Here is a 22,870-nt window from a genome sequence, read left to right as displayed (position 1 = left end):
ACTCACTGAAATCCTTTTACAACGTTTTCTATTGAAAACTCAGACCCAAAAAGGATTGATACACTCACTGAAATAATTTCTCCAAGGCTGCGCGTTTGCATCTGGGAGACTGTTGCCAACTTTGGTTGATGATGGACAGTATTTACCATGTTTTTCAAAGCACTGTAATCATGATAACACGGTAATCACGGTACCACGGTTTTAATGGTAATGAAAAATGGGACGGTTATCGTAAGGAATTGTATCACGGTTATCATTAAAACTGGTTATCGTTACATCCCTAGTAGTAGTAGCAACAGATGTGTACACTGATGCACTGTGGGAAAAGACAGAATACGCACCAGCGACTAGTAGTCGAGATGTCTCGGAGTCGGAGCCATGTGTGTTGGTGGCTGTGCACCTGTACTGGCCTCTGTCAGCTGCTCTGGGCTGCGAGATGTGGAGTCGTCCAGAGCTATCCCAGGACACCCTGCAGACAGAGACACACAGCAAACGTTTGTTTTCTTCCCAGCGGTTTGCAACTGGTGGATCAGGGTCCAAACAGCAGGTCGCCAAACTTTCAGAAAGGGCCGGCTATGGTAGAGCCAAGAACAGCTTATGGGACTACCGTCTACACTTTTGGATGATGTCATATTGAGGCCATTTACACCTGGCATTAACATGCGTTTTCTGCCATCAGATTGTGCCTGACCACTTGAAAGTACAGGTGTAAACGGCCCCGAGACACATTGAAGACGGATTGCGATCTGATCGGCCAAACCACCTCCGGAGGTGGTCAGGGACGCATTGTGTACACATTGAACACAAGTGGCACGGTGGCTCAGTGGTAGAGCTGTCGCCTCACAGTCAGAAGGTCCTGAGTTCGATTCTCGGCTGGGACACTGTGGGCGCTGTGGTTGTGTTTCCCCCCATATCTTCAGTGCCTACTGCCCAGGTGGGGTATCTCGTCGTAAGGGCCTTTCTGATTGTGCGGAGTTTGCATGTTCTCCCCGTGCTCCCCCAGGGGGTTCCTCCGTATATAACCCCCCCCACTAAAAACATGCAGAAGATCAGATCGTCATCGTCATCCGACCATTGACGACAACATCCGAAGTTGGTCCCCGGGCGCTGTACGAGAAAGCGACCACTGCTCCTGGCCTGCCCCCCGGAGGAAAGGACATGCCTGGATGGGTTAAATGCAGAGGACACTTTTCACCGGCCACCATCAGCATGAGTGTGTTGTGGCCGCATGCATGTGTTGTGGTGTTCGTGTGACAATAAAAGACGGGGCTTGTCCCGTTACGAGAGAGTAAATGCAATGTGTCCTCTCAATCTGCATACAGCAACTGTATGCGGATTGAGAGGAATACCCATTTTGGGCGATCAGATTGCAATCAGATTGCAATCTGATCACCAAAAACGCATGTTGAATGAAATCAGGCTAATGTGGTCAAGCACTATCTGATTGCAATCTGATGACAGAAAAATGCATGTTAATGCCAAGTGTAAATGGCCTCATTGTGTAGATGAGGAAACATTTGGATCCTGCAGGCATGCTGGTAGAACAGGGGTCTAAGGCACACGCCATGGAACTACCCTGCTGGGTTAGAATCTGGCCCAGGACCTTTGCTAAAATGTCACCACCGCCCTTCTCTCTTTCTCTCGCAGAATGTTCCTGTCTCTCTCCACTTTAAAGGAACAGCTCACCCTAAAATCCAAAATACATATTTTCCCTCTCACCTGTAGTGCTATTTATCCATCTCGATTGTTTTGGGATAGTTGCCTGGGTTTTGGAGATGATGTGATGTACGCAAGTTCAACTAATTTCTTTCTCTACTGTATGTGTATTAATGTAATGTCTATTGAGTGGCGTATATGAATCACCGTGTCTCCATTCACGCCTGGGTGCAGCAGCAGGCAGGTACAGGGAGGGGGCGCTCAAGCACCTGCCCCTTTGCTCCTTGATGTCTTAAGTGCCCTTTTTGTCCTTGACTGATATGACTGTCTTTCAGAGGCTGGACACAGTAGTGAGGCTATTTTTAGAGGCTGTACACAGTAGTGAGGCTTCTTTCAGAGGCTGTACACAGTAGTGAGGCTTCTTTCAGAGGCTGTACACAGTAGTGAGGCTTCTTTCAGAGGCTGTACACAGTAGTGAGGCTTCTTTCAGAGGCTGTACACAGTAGTGAGGCTTCTTTCAGAGGCTGTACACAGTAGTGAGGTTCTGGGCTGCAGCTGGGTCTGGGTCTGAGGCTGCAGTAGAGCTATAGGGTCGGGATCAGAACTGAGCCCGGTCTGTTAATAAAGCCATGCAGCACTTTATGGATCTCCGCAGAGCAATAATCTCTTTCACTGTTTCCTCCCAAACGTGTGGAAGCAGGAGCATGAAGAAATGCACGTTGGGTGAATCCCACCTGCCAGCACCTCGGACTGCTCATGACATCCAGCACCTCAGACCGACCGCTCAGGACATCAGAGACTGCTGCTTGGCCCGAATGCTGCATTTCCCCCAGGCACAGGTCTCTGAGACCCGTCTCTTCACATCGCTTAAAGGTCCCATATCATGCTATTTTTAACTATATAAAACAGGTCTCATGGGTCTTTAAAACAAGGTTATGAATTCTGTTGCGGGGGGGGGGGGGGGGGGGGGGGGACTCAAATCCAGCCTCTGTGGGACTACGTGTTCTTAAGTAGGTGCTGTTCAGATCAGAACAGATCAGTTAAGTTAAGTTAAGTTAAGTTAAGTTAAGTTAAGATAAGATAAGATAAGATAAGATAAGATAAGATCAGATCCGATCCGATCCAATCCGATCAGATGATCTGTTGGGATAGATCCATCGTTGGTGCAGTTGATTGGTTTCTGGACATGTTTCCATGCTACACAGCAGCTTTGCTACAGACAAGGTTTGCTCTTCCACATTGAGTTGGGGCGGCGCTGTAAGCGAGCAAAATGAAATGAGTGTTACTTTGTGATGTCACAAAATCACGGAAGTCAAAACGGCTCGTTTGGAGGCACCTTTCCCTTACATGGCTGGTGTGGCTTTATCCAGTGGCTTTATCCAGTGATCGATCGCGCAGCTCGCCGATCGCAGACCAATTAGCAGGCGGCTCTGTGGGAAACCACCTGGTCTTGCGCTAGACCAGGGAGTCTACAAACTCATGGGTGACGTAACGGTGGCTACGTCCATATTTTTATACGGTCTATGGTTACTCCATTGCATCCTCCACTCTTTAAAGAGCAGAGAGGGCCACTGAGGCTTAGGACCTGGGATGTAGCAGGGAACATAGCATAGCATGGAAAATGTACCCTCATGGCCCTGGGAACAGGAACAGCTGGGCTTTTGTAGTGCAGCCGAGGTGACTGGAGAGATCATGCTGTACCTGTAATCCAAAACCAGCTTCAGACAGCGAGTCAATATGCCAGTGGAACACAATGGGCTTATAGAGGAACGTGCTGGAGATACACACTGCTGCACATGTTTTCATTCAAAGGAACTCACGACTACAGGGAGCAGCACGCTATTCAGTTCGGTTTGATGCCGCAGCGAGAAACCCCCCGTTCCAAATCCTCGATCAGGATCGTTGTGTTTCAACCAACAATATCATCAGGAAAGAGAAATGAGAGAAAAGCCATATCCGCTCATTGCTCTGTTTTCACTCCAAGAATGACTCTGTGAGCCGTTCAGTTTGCCCTTCGAGGAAAGCAACGGAGCCCCGAGTCAATCTGTTAGAAGTTCTTTTAAAAAGGCCAAACTCGGCGAGCGCGAGCGGCGTATTAGCAGAGAGCCAAACTCTGCCTGTTATCACACTCGATTCACTCCAAAGCCACAGCGCTCGGATAAGATCAGGTCAAGGGCAACGTCTGCAGAACATCGTGTTTGGAGCCACATCCAGCCACGGGCCCAGTGAATGTCAATCAACTTGCTTTTTCCCACTTTTTCTTTCTCCTTCTTTCTTCCCTTTTTACGATACTTGGTGGTTGGGTTCGGCGTGGACCACGGAGAGATGAAGTGACTCCCAAGATATCAATGCGTTGGGAGTTCGGAGAAGGCGGGAACATTCTTGCCTGAATCTTCTCTTGTTCTTCTGACAGAGATGCTCACAAGTCATTTATTTTCAAGTCAAGGCAAGTCTCAAGTCTTTGGTCACAAGTCCAAGTCAAGTCTCAAGTCTTTGAGGGGCAAGTCCAAGTCAAGTCTCAAGTCTTTAGTCACAAGTCCAAGTCAAGTCTCAAGTCAAGTCCAAGTCAAGTCTCAAGTCTTTGGTCACAAGTCCAAGTCAAGTCTCAAGTCTTTGAGGGGCAAGTCCAAGTCAAGTCTCAAGTCTTTAGTCACAAGTCCAAGTCAAGTCTCAAGTCTTTAGTCACAAGTCCAAGTCAAGTCTCAAGTCTTTAGTCACAAGTCCAAGTCAAGTCTCAAGTATTTGGTCACAAGTCCAAGTCAAGTCTCAAGTATTTGGTCACAAGTCCAAGTCAAGTCTCAAGTCTTTGAGGGGCAAGTCCACATCAAGTCTCAAGTCTTTAGTCACAAGTCCAAGTCAAGTCTCAAGATGAGCGTTCTATCATCTGCTGGATGCCATCTGGCCTGCTTAGAACACTGTATTGCTAAAAGAAACGAAGGAATTCAAAGCATGTCCTCAACCTTTATTCGCACATCAGTATTGACGAGTTGACATTAGTAGTAGTAGACATTTCCTTAATGTTAATGCACACACACACAAAAAATATAAAATAAAGATTGTTCACAAGTCCCAAATCTCAAGTCCAAGTCAAGTCTCAAGTCTTTGAGGGCAAGTCTCAAGTCAAATCTCAAGTCACTGTGTGTGTGTGACTTAAGTGCGACTCAAGTCCAAGTCTCAAGTCCAAGTCCCCATCTATGTCCTCTGATATAAAGCTGTCCTTCTCCTTTCTTATACAGTTATGGAGGGGTCTTTTAGATTGATGGCTATGGGTATGGTTTTTGTCTGACGCTTTCTTAAAGCCCCCCCCCCCCCCCCTCAGTGTAGATCTGAATTGGACCTGTAATATTTGCACACTCGTAAAAAAAAATCTTACAGATACTACACTGACCCAGAATGCCAGCAGCATTCGGACAAACCAGAACCAGCCCTGTTCTGCCCGGTTTCGGCTCACAATACAATAACAGCACCGGGTCCAGAGGCTGTCAGTGCCTGTTAAGGAGAAGGCTCGGAGAAATCACGAATAGGCCATGTCGTGCGGGATCTCTGCATAAAAACACTCTGCCTTTCAGAGCAGTCAGTCAGGGCTGGGTATGAGTGGCAGGGCCTCGGGCGATGCAGTGATGATGGCTTCCAGATGCAACCGCCCGCTCCCACACACGAGGGAGGGTCTGCAACTGCCCTGCTCCCACACACGAGGGAGGGTCTGCAACCGCCTGCTCCCACACGAGGGAGGGTCTGCAACCGCCCGCTCCCACACACGAGGGAGGGTCTGCAACCGCCTGCTCCCACACATGAGGGAGGGTCTGCAACCGCCTGCTCCCACACACGAGGGAGGGTCTGCAACCCCCTGCTCCCACACGAGGGAGGGTCTGCAACCGCCCGCTCCCACACACGGGGGAGGGTCTGCAACCGCCTGCTCCCACACATGAGGGAGGGTCTGCAACCGCCCTGCTCCCACACACGAGGGAGGGTCTGCAACCCCCTGCTCCCACACGAGGGAGGGTCTGCAACCGCCCGCTCCCACACGAGGGAGGGTCTGCAACCCCCTGCTCCCACACGAGGGAGGGTCTGCAACCGCCCGCTCCCACACACGAGGGAGGGTCTGCAACCGCCCGCTCCCACACACGAGGGAGGGTCTGCAACCGCCCTGCTCCCACACACGAGGGAGGGTCTGCAACCGCCCGCTCCCACACACGAGGGAGGGTCTGCAACCGCCTGCTCCCACACACGAGGGAGGGTCTGCAACCACCTGCTCCCACACACGAGGGAGGGTCTGCAACCACCTGCTCCCACACGAGGGAGGGTCTGCAACCGCCCGCTCCCACACGAGGGAGGGTCTGCAACCGCCTGCTCCCACACGAGGGAGGGTCTGCAACCGCCTGCTCCCACACACGAGGGAGGGTCTGCAACCGCCCTGCTCCCACACATGAGGGAGGGTCTGCAACCGCCCTGCTCCCACACACGAGGGAGGGTCTGCAACCCCCTGCTCCCACACACGAGGTGTGAGTGACAGCTCTCAAGCCTCAATCAGCACTTCCAAGCCCGGGATCTGAGCAAAGGAGATGCGTTAAGCTATAAAAGTAGCTTAAAAACCTCGTTATCTCTGGTCTCCGACACAGACACATGAGTTTATCTTGCAACCGTTCGCTTGTTTGAGGCACAGAAGGGGGACGCATCACGTGTTGGAGAGACGTCACCGGCGCAACCCGTTTTGGAGGCAGGTCCGGTGCATTTTGGCCCGACTCTGGAGAAGGTCCATCACAGTCGGCGCGTTTTAAACCGGTAACGGAAACGCAAATCAGCGACACGGCCAAACGGGCCAAAGGAAAAGCCCTATATAATAAGTTTCCCCAAAGTGTGACGTGTGTGGTCTGTGACTTCTCATGCTAAACGCCTTTCAAAAGCTCATCAATATTCATAGGTCCATCCACAGCTGCCCGATGAGACAGAAACTCAATAGGGCAGTTTGGCTGTATGTCAGTGGAAATGCCATGCATCACACTGCCTGCAGGCTGATAAACATGTACATCATAATTCAGAAATCGTGCCTCTGAACAAATTAATGTAAACTATGAAAGTGGTCACCTGGGATACATTGTTTCTATCTGCTGCGTTTGCCCATATGCTCCTGGCTTTAAAATATTTCACATGCAAGTTGCCTTCCTGCATACTAATGGCAGAAACAGCAAAGTTGCTGAGCGGGTTACTCTTAAAGCAGTTTAAATGAGTCGAGGTATTTTTCATTTTGCTGTATCATCACTCAACCTGCCCTGGAGAGAGAGCAGCATGCTGATCTGGGACACCGTCCTTTAGGGGTTTGCCCATAATTTGACTTTTTATTAAATATTAGATATAGGCCATAGGGGGTTTTGTATGATGGAGGATCGTCCCTAACCACAGCTATAACTAGCCTACTGTATCCCAGAGTTCTCCTGCCATTGAACAGGTGCAGCTGTTTCTCAAGCTACATGCGTCATCATCTTTATACTCCTCCCCATACGTTAAGCGGAAAGAGACACAGCGTGTAGTCTCTTAAAACAGACTGTCTCATCTACATCCGGCGAATGCAGCTATACACAGTCTGTACGTTACACCCCCAGAACATGCACAAGGAAGTTGGGAAAAAAAACCTTCAGACAGGAAAGAAGTTCAATGGAATCCGACCAATCACGACACGTGAGTCCACGAAAAATGTGGCATATTGGATTCTGATTGGACTAATGAGCAGAAGACCCGCCTTTCTGCGATTCTGATTGGACTAATGAGCGGAAAACCCGCCTTTCTACTTCCCATTCCGGTTGGTGCATGATTCTCCCCCACGAAGTACAGACGGTATGGCGGAAGCATTTGAAAATTGCGGGAGCCAACTCGTCTGTTCTAAGAGACTACACAGCATGCAGTTTTATTTTGATCTGAGCAGAACTGAGGAAGCACATCGTTTCAAAGCTACAACTGAAAAAGCTCCACCATTGGTTGGATTTGGACGAGACGCATGGCTTGAAGTACAACTGACATTGTGGAGGTTTTATGTACTGTACTGCTGACGGAAACCAGACTGAAATGCATCCAAGATACTCTCAACTCCGGTACCTCTAAAAATGCTTTGGCCACTACTTTTTTCCAACGACCTTGGAAATGAAAGGCAATGAGATTGAGTTTGTGAAGAAGAGGGGAGGATGGATAGAGGAGGTCTCTCTTTAGGAGGGGCTGGACAGTGGCAGTCTTGCACTAGTGGGATGCAGCTAGAGCAGTGATACTCAACTTGCGGCCCGATGGAATTGCATTTTTTTTTTTTTTACAGTGCACCTGAACGCAACATGCAAGATACCCGCTGAATAAGTGTCCAAATGTTCATGTCATTCTGCCAATACTCCACTTCTGTTATAGATTGAGGCCACGTCTCGTCATAGACGCTGGGTTAACTGGCTCAGCCTTGCTGGGGGCGGGGTCAGGTTGGGGTAAATCCCCCGTTCTATCCATTCAGCAAAGTTAGAATTTAGCTGATAGCCCAGCCCAGGCAGACACGATCGGGGATTTAACCACCGCAGTAAATGCACATCTGAACAGACGTCTTGTGTTCTGCTCTAGAACCCCCAAACCTGTAGTTTAGAGCCGCAGCACCGTCTTTTGGTGAGTCAGCTTATGAGATATATCGGCGGTTTTACCCCACTCGCGCGCCAGCCGTTTAACATTTTGTGGGCGTTCCCAGACCTGCGGACTGTCTCTATAGCATTTCAGTCTGGAATATGGAATATCTTTCAATAATCTATGATTTAGCTGCTAAATTGTCAAATACCGCCTGCTCGCTACCCAGGCACTTATGTATGTACTTAACCCAACTAACTTAACCTAACTAACTATCCGGTGTGCACAACATTGTCAGACTAAACTCCGGCTGACACCCCAAAAACCTACAATCTACTACTCTACTCTACTCGCTACAGAAAAATGTATATTTTTTGTTTATTAACTGGCCCCTGGCCTTCTATCATTTCATGAAAGTGGCCCCCAGGCAAAGCAAGTTGAGTATCCCTGAGCTAGAGGAAAGGAATTTAATTTACAATGATAAGCAGACTAGGGCCAATAACATCCAAGACCACTATGGGGAATTTGGAAGGGAATATGTCCACATACCGTAGCCAGCGTACTCGCGGACATGTAGACTATAATATTTGCATCGCAGTTTTAGCTACCTGTCAGTGCGCTGTAATGGTGCCCCATCTTTGGTCCAGCTGATTTTGGGTGGCGGGGAGCCCTCTGTGGGACAGAGGATGGTCAGTGATCGGGTGCCGTTGGTGAGGAAGGTGTTGTGTCCGACGCTGATGTTGATGTTCTTCTGGGAGGTCACTGGAACGTTCTGGTGCCGTCTGATGATCACAGCTCTGCTAGCAACCTTCTCCCCCGATGCACGCTCCGACCAGTTGGGCAATCGGCCTGTTGGAGAAATGTGGCCAAATTACTATTCTAACATAATAAAGACCAATAAACTAGAAGTTCAAAAGTATAAAAATGATTTATTTACAAAAGCAAAGTCACAGAGCTCTGGATCAGCCCCTCCTCCTCTCTGCATCTCAAGGGACTCACCCAGAATCACATCATTCAGACCTCTATATTACCTAAGACAGGAAGTCCTAGATAAGAGCAGCTTATTGCAGATAGTGCCCCCTAGATCTTGAGGGAGGTATTACAACAACTTCTAAATTCTCTCCACAGAAAGCAGAGACAAGATTGGAATAAAGGAGGAGATTTCTATAATTTTATAATAGCATTTGATCAATGCTGCACTGGTTATCTAGTGAGAAGCCCTTGAGCTGAACTGATTCCAATATTTCGATCAAATTCCACACAAGTATGCATGAATTATATAATTATTATTAGTAGTAGTAAGAGCAGCAGTAATGGTAGTAGTTGTATCCTGGTATTCAATAGTATTTTAGTGTCGCATACTCTAAATGTTATATCAGAGGCTTTTCAAACCATGCCGAGAATAAAATTAAGGCAAACACCGAATGCGCTTGTTTTTGTGTCCTTTGTTTTTACATAAAAATGCTCTGATTGAAAGATACTGAATATTCAAACATTTCTGCTTCCAGAAATGTCCAAAACCCATATCAGTTGAATGCGACTTTACAACTAAATCATCAGCCGCTAATGTCCCTTTCACACATGCAGGCAAGAATACAGAACGGTGTGTGGAAAAACTATTATTTTTATTAATTTATTTTTTTATTATTTTTGGGGTCATTTTGGCAGATTCTTTTTTATTTGACAGGACAGGTGGGAGAGGGAGAGGAAATGACATGGGACAAAGGCCCAAATGGGGGCACGATGGCGCAGTGGTAGTGCCGTCATCTCACAGCAAGAACCTAGGTTCGATTCCCGCCTGGGACACTGTGGGCGCTGAGGCTGTGTCCCCATTCCCATGTCCTCAGTGCCTACGGCCCAGGTGGGGTCGTCAAAAAGGGCCTTTCTGAGTAGAGTTTGGATGTTCTCCCCGTGCTTCCCTGGGCCTGGGGTTTCGTCCAGATAGGAGTCCCCCACTAAAAAAACATGCAAAAAAAAAGTGGGATTCGAACACTCGTCGGCCGTGCGAAGGACTAAGCCTTTACGCGCTCTACCAGGTTTGACAGAGAGTGAGCCTCATCGTTGAAAAGACTATAAGAGCTATAATTACCTTTAAAGTGTCCCTCTCTGGGCCTGTCCCACAGCTGAGCAGCAGACATCTGGGTTAACAGTGAGGAGATGAGCTCTGAGGCCTGGTCCTGGTGGATCTCTCCTCTGTCCGCCTGCAGGGTGATATTAACCAGCCTCTCCTCCAGCCTGGGCTGCAGGGAGGCCTCCTGGCCACCGGGCGGCAGCAGAGACACACTGACGGCGGGGCCGTACAGGTCCAGCTCCGTGCGGTGGCTGTGGCACCGCGGCAGCGTCTCGGCGGCCGACGCGTTCTCCTTGGACAGCCTGCCCATCAGCCTGTAGTCTCCGCCCATCAGCTGGAGGGTGAAGATGTCCGAGGAGGGCCCGGCGATGCACGTGTACACCCCGATGTCCGCCGCCGCCAGGAAGTGGATCTTCAGCGAGCCGGACTTGGTGACGCCCAGGCGTTTGGAGCTGGGCAGGGGGCGTCCATCTTTGAGCCAGCGGATGTAGGGCTTGGGGAACCTTCGGACGGGGCATTTGATGACCAGCGATGTGTGGGGAAGGAGGTACGCGTGGCCGCCGATGGTGAGGTGGAGACGCTTCTCCTGGCGGTTCTGGATGTAGATGCGGTGGAGACCCATGAGCAGCGGGCAGTGTTTGACTCCCTCCTCGTAGCCTCTGTCCTTCTTCGCTGGACGTATCACCGCCTGCGTGACTTGGTTCTTGACCGGGACCTTCCGTGTGTCTTTGGGTCTCATCTCCTTCTTATGCTCTGGTGAAGCAAATAAGAAAAGATTAGCAAGGGCATGGGATAGCCCACTCGGCTTGGTATTTGTCTTTATTGAGACAAGGTTGAGAATGCTGCAGAAGAGACACAGGAGAAAAAGGTTCTGGCAGGATTCAATGCTTTCAGAGGTGGGGGTCTTACCGTGTGTACACTATCTCTGCGCACCTGCATGCAATAATTTAACTGACTTATGGTGAGGTGTATGAAAACTAACAGACCTTCTGTATGCATTAAAATATAGGCTGTACTATATTTAACAAAGCCAAGTGAATTCCAGGGAACACGAAGAAAGAAATGGGCCTGAAAGTGTAACACCCATGTTTGTGCACTGACTGTTCAGCAATCATTTTGGACAGATAGAAGCAGTTTGGGTCAGCGTGAGTAACGATGATTGTAAAGCACGCTGATCGATGGCCATACTTAGACTATGAGAAAATGCAAACAGGACCTCCCTCCATCCCTGGAACAGCCAAATAGATTTGACATCATTAACTCAAATAACATGTTATGAGATAAGGTCCAGGGTGGAGAGAGGGTTGAGAAGAATGCGCAGTTGGAGAAATGGGAGAGTAGTTTGAGGCTATATGGTGGTTATTGCTGGATGGATGGTCCAAATGTAATAGCTAACAGAGCTCTCCCATCATCCCTCTTAACCACCGTGTCTGGCGTCCATCTGCATGCTGGTTAAGTGGACACACCTCAATACTGCATTGACCCTCTTACCTACTGTACTTACTGTAGACCTGAGCACACTGGGGGGGACATGACATTGCTGAGGAGCACTGAACGCAACAGTGAAGTCAAGTGGATTTTGGAAGTGTGTACGGTCATATTCAAGATGGAAGATTCACTGTATTTGTCACTTTCTTGTATACTTTTTCCTAGGGTGGAGACTCTGGAGACTGACACCACCACCACCACCACCCCAGAGCCCGCTTAGCCTATTTGAACTAAGAAGACACTGATGACATCACAGGTGCTCGAGCGACATCACTGAGGGGGATGCCTGGGAGTCTCCATGTATTCCTAAATGTCACTTTGACATGGATGGACTCCAGTTGATGTGGGTGATGCACATGTGACTGACATTCTGATCACAGGTAATGGTCTCTACCCTGGGATAGAGACCATAAAACAAAATGAATGCATATGCAATGCTGTATCTGTGGTATCTGTGGGGGGGGGGTTGATAGGGTTCTTGATCAATATCACTGACTCAATGTTTACTCGGGCCAAGTGCTGAGAATTCCAGCTTTCAAATCTCACTTCCCAGCCGATACTCTCTCTTGGAACAAAAACTCCACTTCCCAACACTCCCAATCCCCCCGAGCTGGGATAAAAAAAACACATAAAACAAACGTGTTTTTTCCCAGTTGTAAATATAGGTTCGCTGAAATTAAGTGAATCTAACACATCGCCCTCTAATACATCTCCTCTGTCTTGATTCAGACAGACTAAATCCGTTTCACACGTCGCCAAGTACAACACTACACTTCCAAACACTGTATTTATTGGCCCGTGCAAAGAGCCCCCGTTAGCACACCTGTGCTACGCTACGCTAGCAGCACATGAGCGAGAAATACGGTACGGTATCTCGGGATCCTCCCAGTGACCCCGCCTCGACCCCGATCCTCATTAAGCAGTAGTATTTATGGAGAGAGAGAGCGAGAGAGAGAGCGGGGAGCGGTTCTGAAACACACCGGGTCAGAACACGGACTCTCTCAGGAGTCACCGTGACATTTGCAAGGTATTCAATCATGTGTTTTATGGTCTCCATCCCCACTGAGGTAAGTTTTTAGAGGGATAGCTCCGGTCAGACTCACACAGAGAAATTCCTCCTCCATGAGAAGAAATGGCGGCGCTGTGTGAATGTGCAGACGGTGAAAGAGTGTTCCCTCCCGCAGCTTGGCCATATTCTTTATATGAACTCATCAACACTCCATGAAAAACTACTGAATGTCCCCGCGCGCCGTTTTCACATGTCCTTCTTCCCACAGGTTTGGACTGTGCTAAACTGAATGAGTGTGTTATAAGTATGGACCCTGACCTCACCCCACAGAGAGCCAAAGTGGAACGTCCCTTCCTGCTTCAGCACTGTACCAGAGGTTTTCATCCGCCATTTATTTTCCCATAGACATTTCGTAAAATGCTTCTAAAAATAGTTTTACGTGTTCAAACCAAACGGTACAGATATATTTAGAAACAGGAGAGACCGCATAATATTTCACTCGGACCAAAACATTTAGAAAAATGCAGGTTTAAAGAAAAAGAAACTATGTTTTGGTCCAAGTGAAATGTTCTATGGTCTCTCCCGATTCTAAATATAGCTGAACCATTTGGTTTGACCAAGTAAAACTATTTTTAGAAGCATTTTACGAAATGTCTATAGGAAAATAAATTGCGGAAGAAAATCTCTGGCACAGTGCTGAAGCAGGAAGTGACGTTCACTTTGCCTCTCTATTGCTTTGTGGACTCCAGTTTTGAAGCCTCAAGTTTGGCATTTTGACTGACGGCATCTCTCTTTTTTCTTTTCTTTTTTTGCCAGACAGTGCCACAGCGCCGCCTGCTATTGGCCGGTTTTATCATCTATTTTTACTCTAAATGGGAGCATAATTTACATCATGAATGTCATGCTGTATTGAAGAAGACTTGAAACTAGTGATTGAGACCATAAACTCATTAGGAAAGTGTTTACTGAGCTAATAAAGCTAAGTGACAAGTAGGGTGATTTCCCCATAGACTTCCATACAATCTGACTTCATTTTGCAGCTATAGATTGTATAAACGGGTGAGTTATTTAAAAAAGAATCACCCCCCATACAGTCATGAACAGTGAAATTATCTATAGAGACCAAAACCATTTTTCGCCAGACTGTAAACATGTTTATATCTGCTGTAAAGCTGGGCGTTTCAATATGGGGTCTATGGGGATTTAATTGCTTTTGGAGCCAGCCTCAAGTGGCTGTTTGAGGAACTGCAGTTTTTGCCACTCCCGCATTGGCTTCATTTTTCCAAGATGGAGGTTGCTGCTTGGTGGGAACTATGCTACACCCTCAGTGGCTGCTTGTGTACGTACAAGTACAGCATGTTAGCATGAAGTAAAGACTCAAGATAAGCGCGTGCGTGCGTGCGTGCGTGTGTTGTGTGTGTATTCTTACTCGGGCAGGCCATCATGCGGCAGGTTCGTACGAGTGGAGGGGAGGGCAGTCCTGAGCAGAGCCCCCTGCTGGCCAGCTTCTCCAGCTGGCCCATGGCCGTTAACCGGTGACACACCGCCTCCCTGCGCTGGATCCCCAAACCACAAGACACAGAGCACTGCAGGCAATAGAATAGAATAGAATAGAGAACAATTTAATTTGCCAGCAATGTGTCTTGTAGATAAATAGACAACCCAAACAAATACAATCACATAAACATATAGCTACTAGGGCATTCACGACTAGTGAATTTTACTAGTTGACTAGTCGTCCCTAAAGGTAGTCGACTAGTCGACTAGTCGTTTTTTTTTTTTTTTATCTTTAAGAAAGAACATGAGGTATTTACACGACATACATGGACTATCATATCCCATATCCCATATCCCCCACAAAGAACATCAAAACACAACAAAACAAAACAAGAAAATTGCATAAGATACACAATAATCAAGAACAAACAAGACTATTGGACAAACAACCAAACAAAAACAATGCATTCAGCTCCTATCCTGATAAGCCTAATGACACTGGGGTAAAAAGTTCTTAAAGTCAAACTCTGTATGTGGTTCCCATATTTTGGGGATGTCTAAGAATCTGCCTTTGCTCTTGTAGTAAATGTTATCCAACGTATGGTAGCTTGAGAGTTCATTCCACCAGTGAACTACAGCTGGGGGATTGGATGCTTTCCAATTTAAAGCTATGCATTTCCTAGCTGCCAACAGGGCAATATCTATGTATTTACTTTGAATGCATTGTTTTTGTTTGGTTGTTTGTCCAATAGTCTTGTTTGTTCTTGGATTATTGTGTATCTTATGCAGTTTTCTTGTTTTGTTTTGTTGTGTTTTGATGTTCTTTGTGGGGGATATGGGATATGATAGTCCATGTATGTCGTGTAAATACCTCATGTTCTTTCTTAAAGATTAAAATCGTTTTTTGCTAAAACGACTAGTCGACTACTAAGCACAGTGTCGACTAGTGGTTTTACTAGTCGACTAGTCGACTAGTCTGTGCATTAATACATACATTAATTTGGGTCAATTTGGGTTTGGTCATTGCAGCAGCAATAATAGGATAAAGCAAAGAAAATAAGACGATAAGTATATAGGAATAGAGGGGGTAGTGTGAAGGGTTAATGTGGAAAAGTGTGTATGGAAAGTATGGAAATAATAAGAACTCGTTCAGATGTAAAGTATACGGGGGGAAACGATCTCTGACTTTGTAAAAATGAATTGAACGGTTCTCAGAATTACAGGTCAGACATTTGGGTAACATTACAGAGAACTGGCTTTACTTGCACGATTTGACGCCATCAAAGGGCCTTCATTGTTAATGGATTCTAAACAATATCATTTGATGTATGATTATGCAATTATGTGATCATAATTGTTTATATTTCGCTCTGATTATAGCAATAATTATGTGGAATTGAACTGCTATTTTACCAATTAAATTGGCTAGCCAGTGTTTGCTTGCTGTAGCTGTGTTTGTCCGTGGAAATCTGCAAGTTGGAACTTACAAGTTGTCTTGAACGCAGAACTAGACCTGGGCCTTACTTTCTCTCTCTAGTTGGCTTTGTGTCCAAGTGTTTTTATGCAAATGATCATGTTTTGAATCTGAAAGCTAAAGTGCGCGCGCGCGCGCACGCACGCACGCACGCACGCACGCACACACACACACACACACACACACACACACACACACACACACACACACACACACACACACACACACACGATGTTTCTCCTTCCTTCCTCCCCCCTCTTGGTGCTCACCTTGCCCCAGTCTCCTCCTGCCATGAAGGGCAGACAGTCGGTGGTGCTGCAGCCTCTGTGGGCGGTGGGTTTGGCCCCCCGGCAGGGCCCGTCCCCCAGCCTCCCATAGGCCCCTGTGGACAGGAGCTGCTTACAGTAGACCTTACGGACCTGGACACCCCCACCACAGGACTGGGAGCACTGGGGGGGAGGGAAGAGCAGAGGTGGAGAGACGTGGGAGAAAGACAGAGAGAGGGAGACAATCGTCAGCTGCAGGGTGGGAATTACAGGGAGGCCATGAAACCTCTCTGTTTTCCTCACGGAGATCTCCCATTTCCTCCTCTGCCAAAGCGCTCCGTTCTGACGCGTTTCACGGCACAACGCGTCACAACGGAGCTGCGGTAGTTCTGCCTGAGGCAGAATCTGTTCCAAGGGCGGCTGCTATTGTTTATTTTTATTTTTTAAGTATGCGCACATCTGCAGATAATCACATTGAAAGCCTTAACGAGCCTTAATGACATCGCAGCCGGTGGGGGCGGAGTTTCTGCATACAGGAGCAGGAGCATTTTCTCCGTGAGGTAAACCGAGAGAGAAGGCAAAACACTGCCGATGTGCTTATGTTATAATAGCGAGATTATATATGATACAAAGTACTGGTACTTTGGTAAAGTGGTAAAGTACTGGATTACTGATAAAGCCATCCTTTAAGCTGTAGGAGTTTACAAACACTTTTTTAAAATCACAAACTCCTCCCACGGTGGAGGCTGCACGCAGCTTGTTGGGCCGTGCGCCTAACTCTGCACATTATTATTGTTATTAATTATTCATGACACTTTGGCAGCACGCCAAAAGACACAATAGGCTACGGTCAGTGCAGCAATATTACTGTGTCACCAAGTCAGGTCTCACAGCATAGAGACAGCTCTCCTTTTAGCTGCTTCATATGTTACTAGAACGCTTCATTTTCGGGACAAACTGCCCATGATTCGGGATCCTGGACAACTGCTCGTAATTCGTCCTGGTCCCACTATTTGTATAGCAGGAACGGTGTGTGTGTGTGTGTGTGTGTGTGTGTGTGTGTGTGTGTGTGTGTGTGTGTGTGTTGCTGAGAAAGGAGAATGGTGCTCAATTGACTTTCCCTGGTTAAATCACATTCACACACACTCAATCACATACAGATGCAGCAATCTTCAATAGGCGTCTGGACCACTGACCTAAAACAAAATATGGACAAAGCTATCCCATTCATTTTGGTCTCCCGTTTGGAGTTGATTCGTGGGCCGTCGCCATCTTTATTTTTCGTCAGCAGAGTGGGAGGGAATGGGGTTGAGTCCTTGCATGTGACATGGGAGTTTCCCAGAGCCGCAGCTCTGCCTGCTATTGGTCCGTGATCGGCAAGCTGCGCAATCACTGGACAGGCGATCTGTCAATCACCCCCTTTTCTATCATCTATGTCACTCCAAACGGGCGAGTTATATAAAAAATGACCCCCCTACATTTGTTATCAAAAGGTGAAATTCGCTCTATAGACCAAAACCGTGTTTTGCCCCTCACTGGAAAGATGTTTAATCCTGTTACAAAGTCGGGCATTTTAACATGGGGGTAAATACCTACTGCCCCGACCCCTATTGGCCATTTGAGGAACTACAGCTTTTCAATTCACTTCCGTGTCATCAGAGGGAAGCCGGGGGGGGGTTGGCCACTGGTCTGGACCAGCTGGAAACTTAACTTAACTAGAAACTTATACTTAAACTTAACTTAACATAACTTAAACCAATACAACCTCTTAATAAACAGCATAGATATTAGTTTATCTAAAGCAATGTCCCTTATGGAGTAACAAAGTTCAGCCCAGCCGGCTGGCCTGTGAAAGGCCTTCGGCTGGGAGCGCTAACTGAAGATTGCTGCCACTGTAGACAGTCCATACCTGCTGCCATGGTTCAGTCTCCCAGGCTGCGGGACAGTCCACCTGGTTGCAGGGTTGCAGGATAGCGGGTTTGAACTCGCGGCACTCGTCCTCTGAGACACTCTGGCTCTCCTGCTGCTCCACAGACAGCAGGCGCATGCAGTACACACTCCTGGTGTGTATGCCCACGCCACAGGATGCAGAGCAGCCAGTCCACGCTGTCATCTCCCATCTACAGAGACAGGTCATACACTAGAGTTTAACTCCCATCTACAGAGACAGGTCATACACTAGAGTTTAACTGTCACCTGTCATCTACAGAGACAGGTCATACACTAGAGTTTAACTGTCATCTCCCATCTACAGAGACAGGTCATACACTAGAGTTTAACTGTCATCTCCCATCTACAGAGACAGGTCATACACTAGAGTTTAACTGTCACCTCCCATCTACAGAGACAGGTCATACACTAGAGTTTAACTGTCACCTGCCATCTACAGAGACAGGTCATACACTAGAGTTTAACTGTCACCTGCCATCTACAGATACAGGTCATACACTAGAGTTTAACTGTCCTCTCCCATCTCAGAGACAGGTCATACACTAGAGTTTAACTGTCGCCTCCCATCTACAGAGACAGGTCATACACTAGAGTTTAACTGTCGCCTCCCATCTACAGAGACAGGTCATACACTAGAGTTTAACTGTCACCTGCCATCTACAGAGACAGGTCATACACTAGAGTTTAACTGTCACCTACCATCTACAGAGACAGGTCATACACTAGAGTTTAACTGTCCTCTCCCATCTACAGAGACAGGTCATACACTAGAGTTTAACTGTCATCTCCCATCTACAGAGACAGGTCATACACTAGAGTTTAACTGTCACCTGCCATCTACAGAGACAGGTCATACACTAGAGTTTAACTGTCCTCTACCATCTACAGAGACAGGTCATACACTAGAGTTTAACTGTCACCTGCCATCTACAGAGACAGGTCATACACTAGATCAACTGTCAACTCCCATCTACAGAGACAGGTCATACACTAGATCAACTGTCACCTGCCATCTACAGAGACAGGTAATACACTAGAGTTTAACTGTCACCTGCCATCTACAGAGACAGGTCATACACTAGATCAACTGTCAACTCCCATCTACAGAGACAGGTAATACACTAGATCAACTGTCACCTGCCATCTACAGAGACAGGTAATACACTAGAGTTTAACTGTCACCTGCCATCTACAGAGACAGGTCATACACTAGATCAACTGTCAACTCCCATCTACAGAGACAGGTCATACACTAGAGTTTAACTGTCACCTGCCATCTACAGAGACAGGTCATACACTAGATCAACTGTCAACTCCCATCTACAGAGACAGGTCATACACTAGAGATTAACTGTCCTCTCCCATCTACAGAGACAGGTCATACACTAGAGTTTAACTGTCACCTGCCATCTACAGAGACAGGTCATACACTAGATCAACTGTCAACTCCCATCTACAGAGACAGGTCATACACTAGATCAACTGTCACCTGCCATCTACAGAGACAGGTCATACACTAGAGTTTAACTGTCCTCTCCCATCTACAGAGACAGGTCATACACTAGAGTTTAACTGTCACCTGTCATCTACAGAGACAGGTCATACACTAGAGTTTAACTGTCACCTGCCATCTACAGATACAGGTCATACACTAGAGTTTAACTGTCACCTCCCATCTACAGAGACAGGTCATACACTAGAGTTTAACTGTCACCTGCCATCTACAGAGACAGGTCATACACTAGAGTGTAACTGTCATCTCCTATCTACAGAGACAGGTCATACACTATAGTTTAACTGTCACCTGTCATCTACAGAGACAGGTCATACACTAGAGTTTAACTGTCACCTGCCATCTACAGAGACAGGTCATACACTAGAGTTTAACTGTCCTCTCCCATCTACAGAGACAGGTCATACACTAGAGTTTAACTGTCACCTGCCATCTACAGAGACAGGTCATACACTAGAGTTTAACTGTCACCTGCCATCTACAGAGACAGGTCATACACTAGAGTTTAACTGTCACCTCCCATCTACAGAGACAGGTCATACACTAGAGTTTAACTGTCACCTGTCATCTACAGACACAGGTCATACACTAGAGTTTAACTGTCACCTCCCATCTACAGAGACAGGTCATACACTAGAGTTTAACTGTCACCTGTCATCTACAGACACAGGTCATACACTAGAGTTTAACTGTCACCTCCCATCTACAGAGACAGGTCATACACTAGAGTTTAACTGTCACCTGTCATCTACAGAGACAGGTCATACACTAGAGTTTAACTGTCCTCTCCCATCTACAGAGACAGGTCATACACTAGAGTTTAACTGTCCTCTCCCATCTACAGAGACAGGTCATACACTAGAGTTTAACTGTCCTCTCCCATCTACAGAGACAGGTCATACACTAGAGTTTAACTGTCATCTCCCATCTACAGAGACAGGTCATACACTAGATCAACTGTCACCTGACATCTACAGAGACAGGTCATACACTAGAGTTTAACTGTCCTCTCCCATCTACAGAGACAGGTCATACACTAGAGATTAACTGTCCTCTCCCATCTACAGAGACAGGTCATACACTAGAGTTTAACTGTCCTCTCCCATCTACAGAGACAGGTCATACACTAGAGATTAACTGTCCTCTCCCATCTACAGAGACAGGTCATACACTAGAGTTTAACTGTCACCTGCCATCTACAGAGACAGGTCATGAGTCCCCCTGGGTTACGGAATGTAGGCTACACCTCATAGGAAAACAAAAAGTCATGAAAGCACAACGCTTATCAGTGATGGTGAAATAATCTACTTCCTGTAGATAGTCAGATTCATACATGCATACTACTGTCCTCTAGAGAGAGAGTGTGGCGTCAGCGGAGGACCAAAATGCGAGACTCATTAGCCAATGAACAGCCAGGAATGGGTCTCGCGCTACTTTTGCATGCTAAAATAAAGCTGATAATGTACAATTTGATTCAAGGGATGAAAAACCCTTTCAAAGTACAACACAAACGGTCTATTTTGCTGCAACTCGACAGTGCTGCTTTTTTTACTCAAGAGTTCCAGGACCTTACTTCCTGGAAAAAAACTGGTCCATTGGAGTGAATGGAGATGTCGGAACTCTTCTATTATACGGCTCTGATGCATACTGTACTGTACACTTCTACACACATTTGGGTGCAGACTAGAGAGGAAGAGTTTTCCTTGGTACAAAATGAATTTATTTTGGAAATACAATCTATTTTAAACGTCTGCCTGGGGGTTTTGTGGGGCTGCTGATGGCACTGGCCTCCATGCGTCCACCACATGGAGTTCGCGGGGGGCCCTGCTTTCTTTATGGCCCTCGTAAAGCTAATGAAGTCAGACAAAACACAAGGCCGAGACAAATCCCCACTGAGGAGAATGATGTACAACAGCCACTCGCTGAGGGAGAAGAGAGAGAGGGAGGGAGAGGAAGAGGGGGAGAGGGAGGAGGGAGAGAGAAGAGAGATGAGAGAGTAAAATGGACTATAGGAGTTTATAGACTGTGCAGTGTGTGTGTGTGTGTGTGTGTGTGTGTGTGTGTGTGTGTCTGTGTGTGTGTGTTTGCGTACGTGCATGTGTGCATGTGTGTGTGTGCGTGCGCGAGCATGTACTGTATGTGTGTGTTTTTGCGTACGTGCATGTGTGTGTGTGTGTGTGTGTGTGTGTGTGTTTTTGCGTACGTGCGTGTGTGCGTCTGTGTGTGTGTGTGTGTGTGTGTGTGTGTGTGTGTGTGTGTGTGTGTGTGTGCGAGCGTGTATGTGTGGGTGGGTGGGGGACCTGCACTCTGCAGCAGCTGCTTCCTGTATATGTCCATTAGTGGAGGACAGAGTGGTACATGTGTGTGTGGATCACATGATAGGCCCCCAGTCTGTGTGAATACTGGATGGACAAACAAGCCATCTGTAGATACAGTCACCTATTGCCAAGGGGCAACCTCCGGCGCTGAACAATGAAGCCAATGTAGAGATGCCTTAAACCTGCATTCTTTCTAATGGCCAGCAGGGGGCCAAACCACTGGCTGCAAAAAGAAGTCTGATGTATAGACCAAATCACCGTGACGTCACCATGTAAACAAATTTACTTCCGGGTACCACTTGGGGAAGGCGGCAGGTTTAAATGTGCGTGTTGTCAAATAAATGCTGTCAAACCCTCTCGTTGTTTTCGGCCGACTACTTTCAATTTAAATGGTTAAACGGTTGGTAAACATGCTTGTCCGACGTATCTAGCCTTTCTTCTGTGTTTGTTTTATGTAGTGTTAGCTAGCTAATAACGTTTGTTTGTCTGTCAAACTCGCTGTTTTTTTACGTTACAGACAGAGTAACCTCGCGTCACCAGGCTCTTCTCGGCGAGAAAGAGCCTGGTACAGACAGAGCTACTGACGCCACGTCAATTTAATTTAGCTTCAAGTCTACTCTAGTCTGGTCCAACAGGTAAATTAGCTAGTCTGGTCTCCACTAACGTTAGTGAAAGTGTTGTTATGAATGATATTAAACAACAACACAACACGGACAAACCATTTTTGTCTTCTTTGTCTGTTTTTGTCTTCAACACGTCAGTTTGTGCCGTCCACCGCCATTATAATGTGTGGACCTCAGGGGTACCCGGAAGTAAATGTAAACATCCCGCTGATTTGGTCTATAGAGAGCCAAAGTCATGTCCACTTCCGGGCACCAAGAGATTTCATCCGCCATTTATTTTCCCATAGACATTTCGTAAAATGCTTATACAAATAGTTTTACATAGTCAAACGATTCAGCTATATTTAGAAACAGGAGAGACCATACATTTCACTCGGACCAAAACCAAAAAATAGTAGGATTTAAAAAAAGATAATATTT

General features: G+C 47.0%; 1 protein-coding gene across 1 annotated transcript in view; it reads right to left on the bottom strand.

Moving 5' to 3' along the window:
• The window catches only part of adamtsl3 (ADAMTS-like 3), a gene marked incomplete at its 5' end in the record, with an annotated part of 209,171 nt that overhangs the window by 28,651 nt on the left and 157,650 nt on the right, over positions 1–22,870 (bottom strand). Inside the window, 6 exons of the mRNA XM_083662451.1 lie at positions 342–469; positions 8,850–9,090; positions 10,331–11,065; positions 14,239–14,395; positions 16,050–16,229; positions 17,956–18,166. Coding sequence (XP_083518577.1) covers positions 342–469; positions 8,850–9,090; positions 10,331–11,065; positions 14,239–14,395; positions 16,050–16,229; positions 17,956–18,166 — 1,652 coding nt within the window. The remainder of the gene's footprint in view (positions 1–341; positions 470–8,849; positions 9,091–10,330; positions 11,066–14,238; positions 14,396–16,049; positions 16,230–17,955; positions 18,167–22,870) is intronic.

Source organism: Poromitra crassiceps (genome assembly GCF_964638095.1).
Source record: "Poromitra crassiceps genome assembly, chromosome: 28".
Taxonomy (NCBI): Eukaryota; Metazoa; Chordata; class Actinopteri; order Beryciformes; family Melamphaidae; genus Poromitra; species Poromitra crassiceps.
The sequence above is the reverse complement of the archived record's forward strand: the minus strand, read 5'-3'. Positions and strand labels throughout refer to the sequence as shown.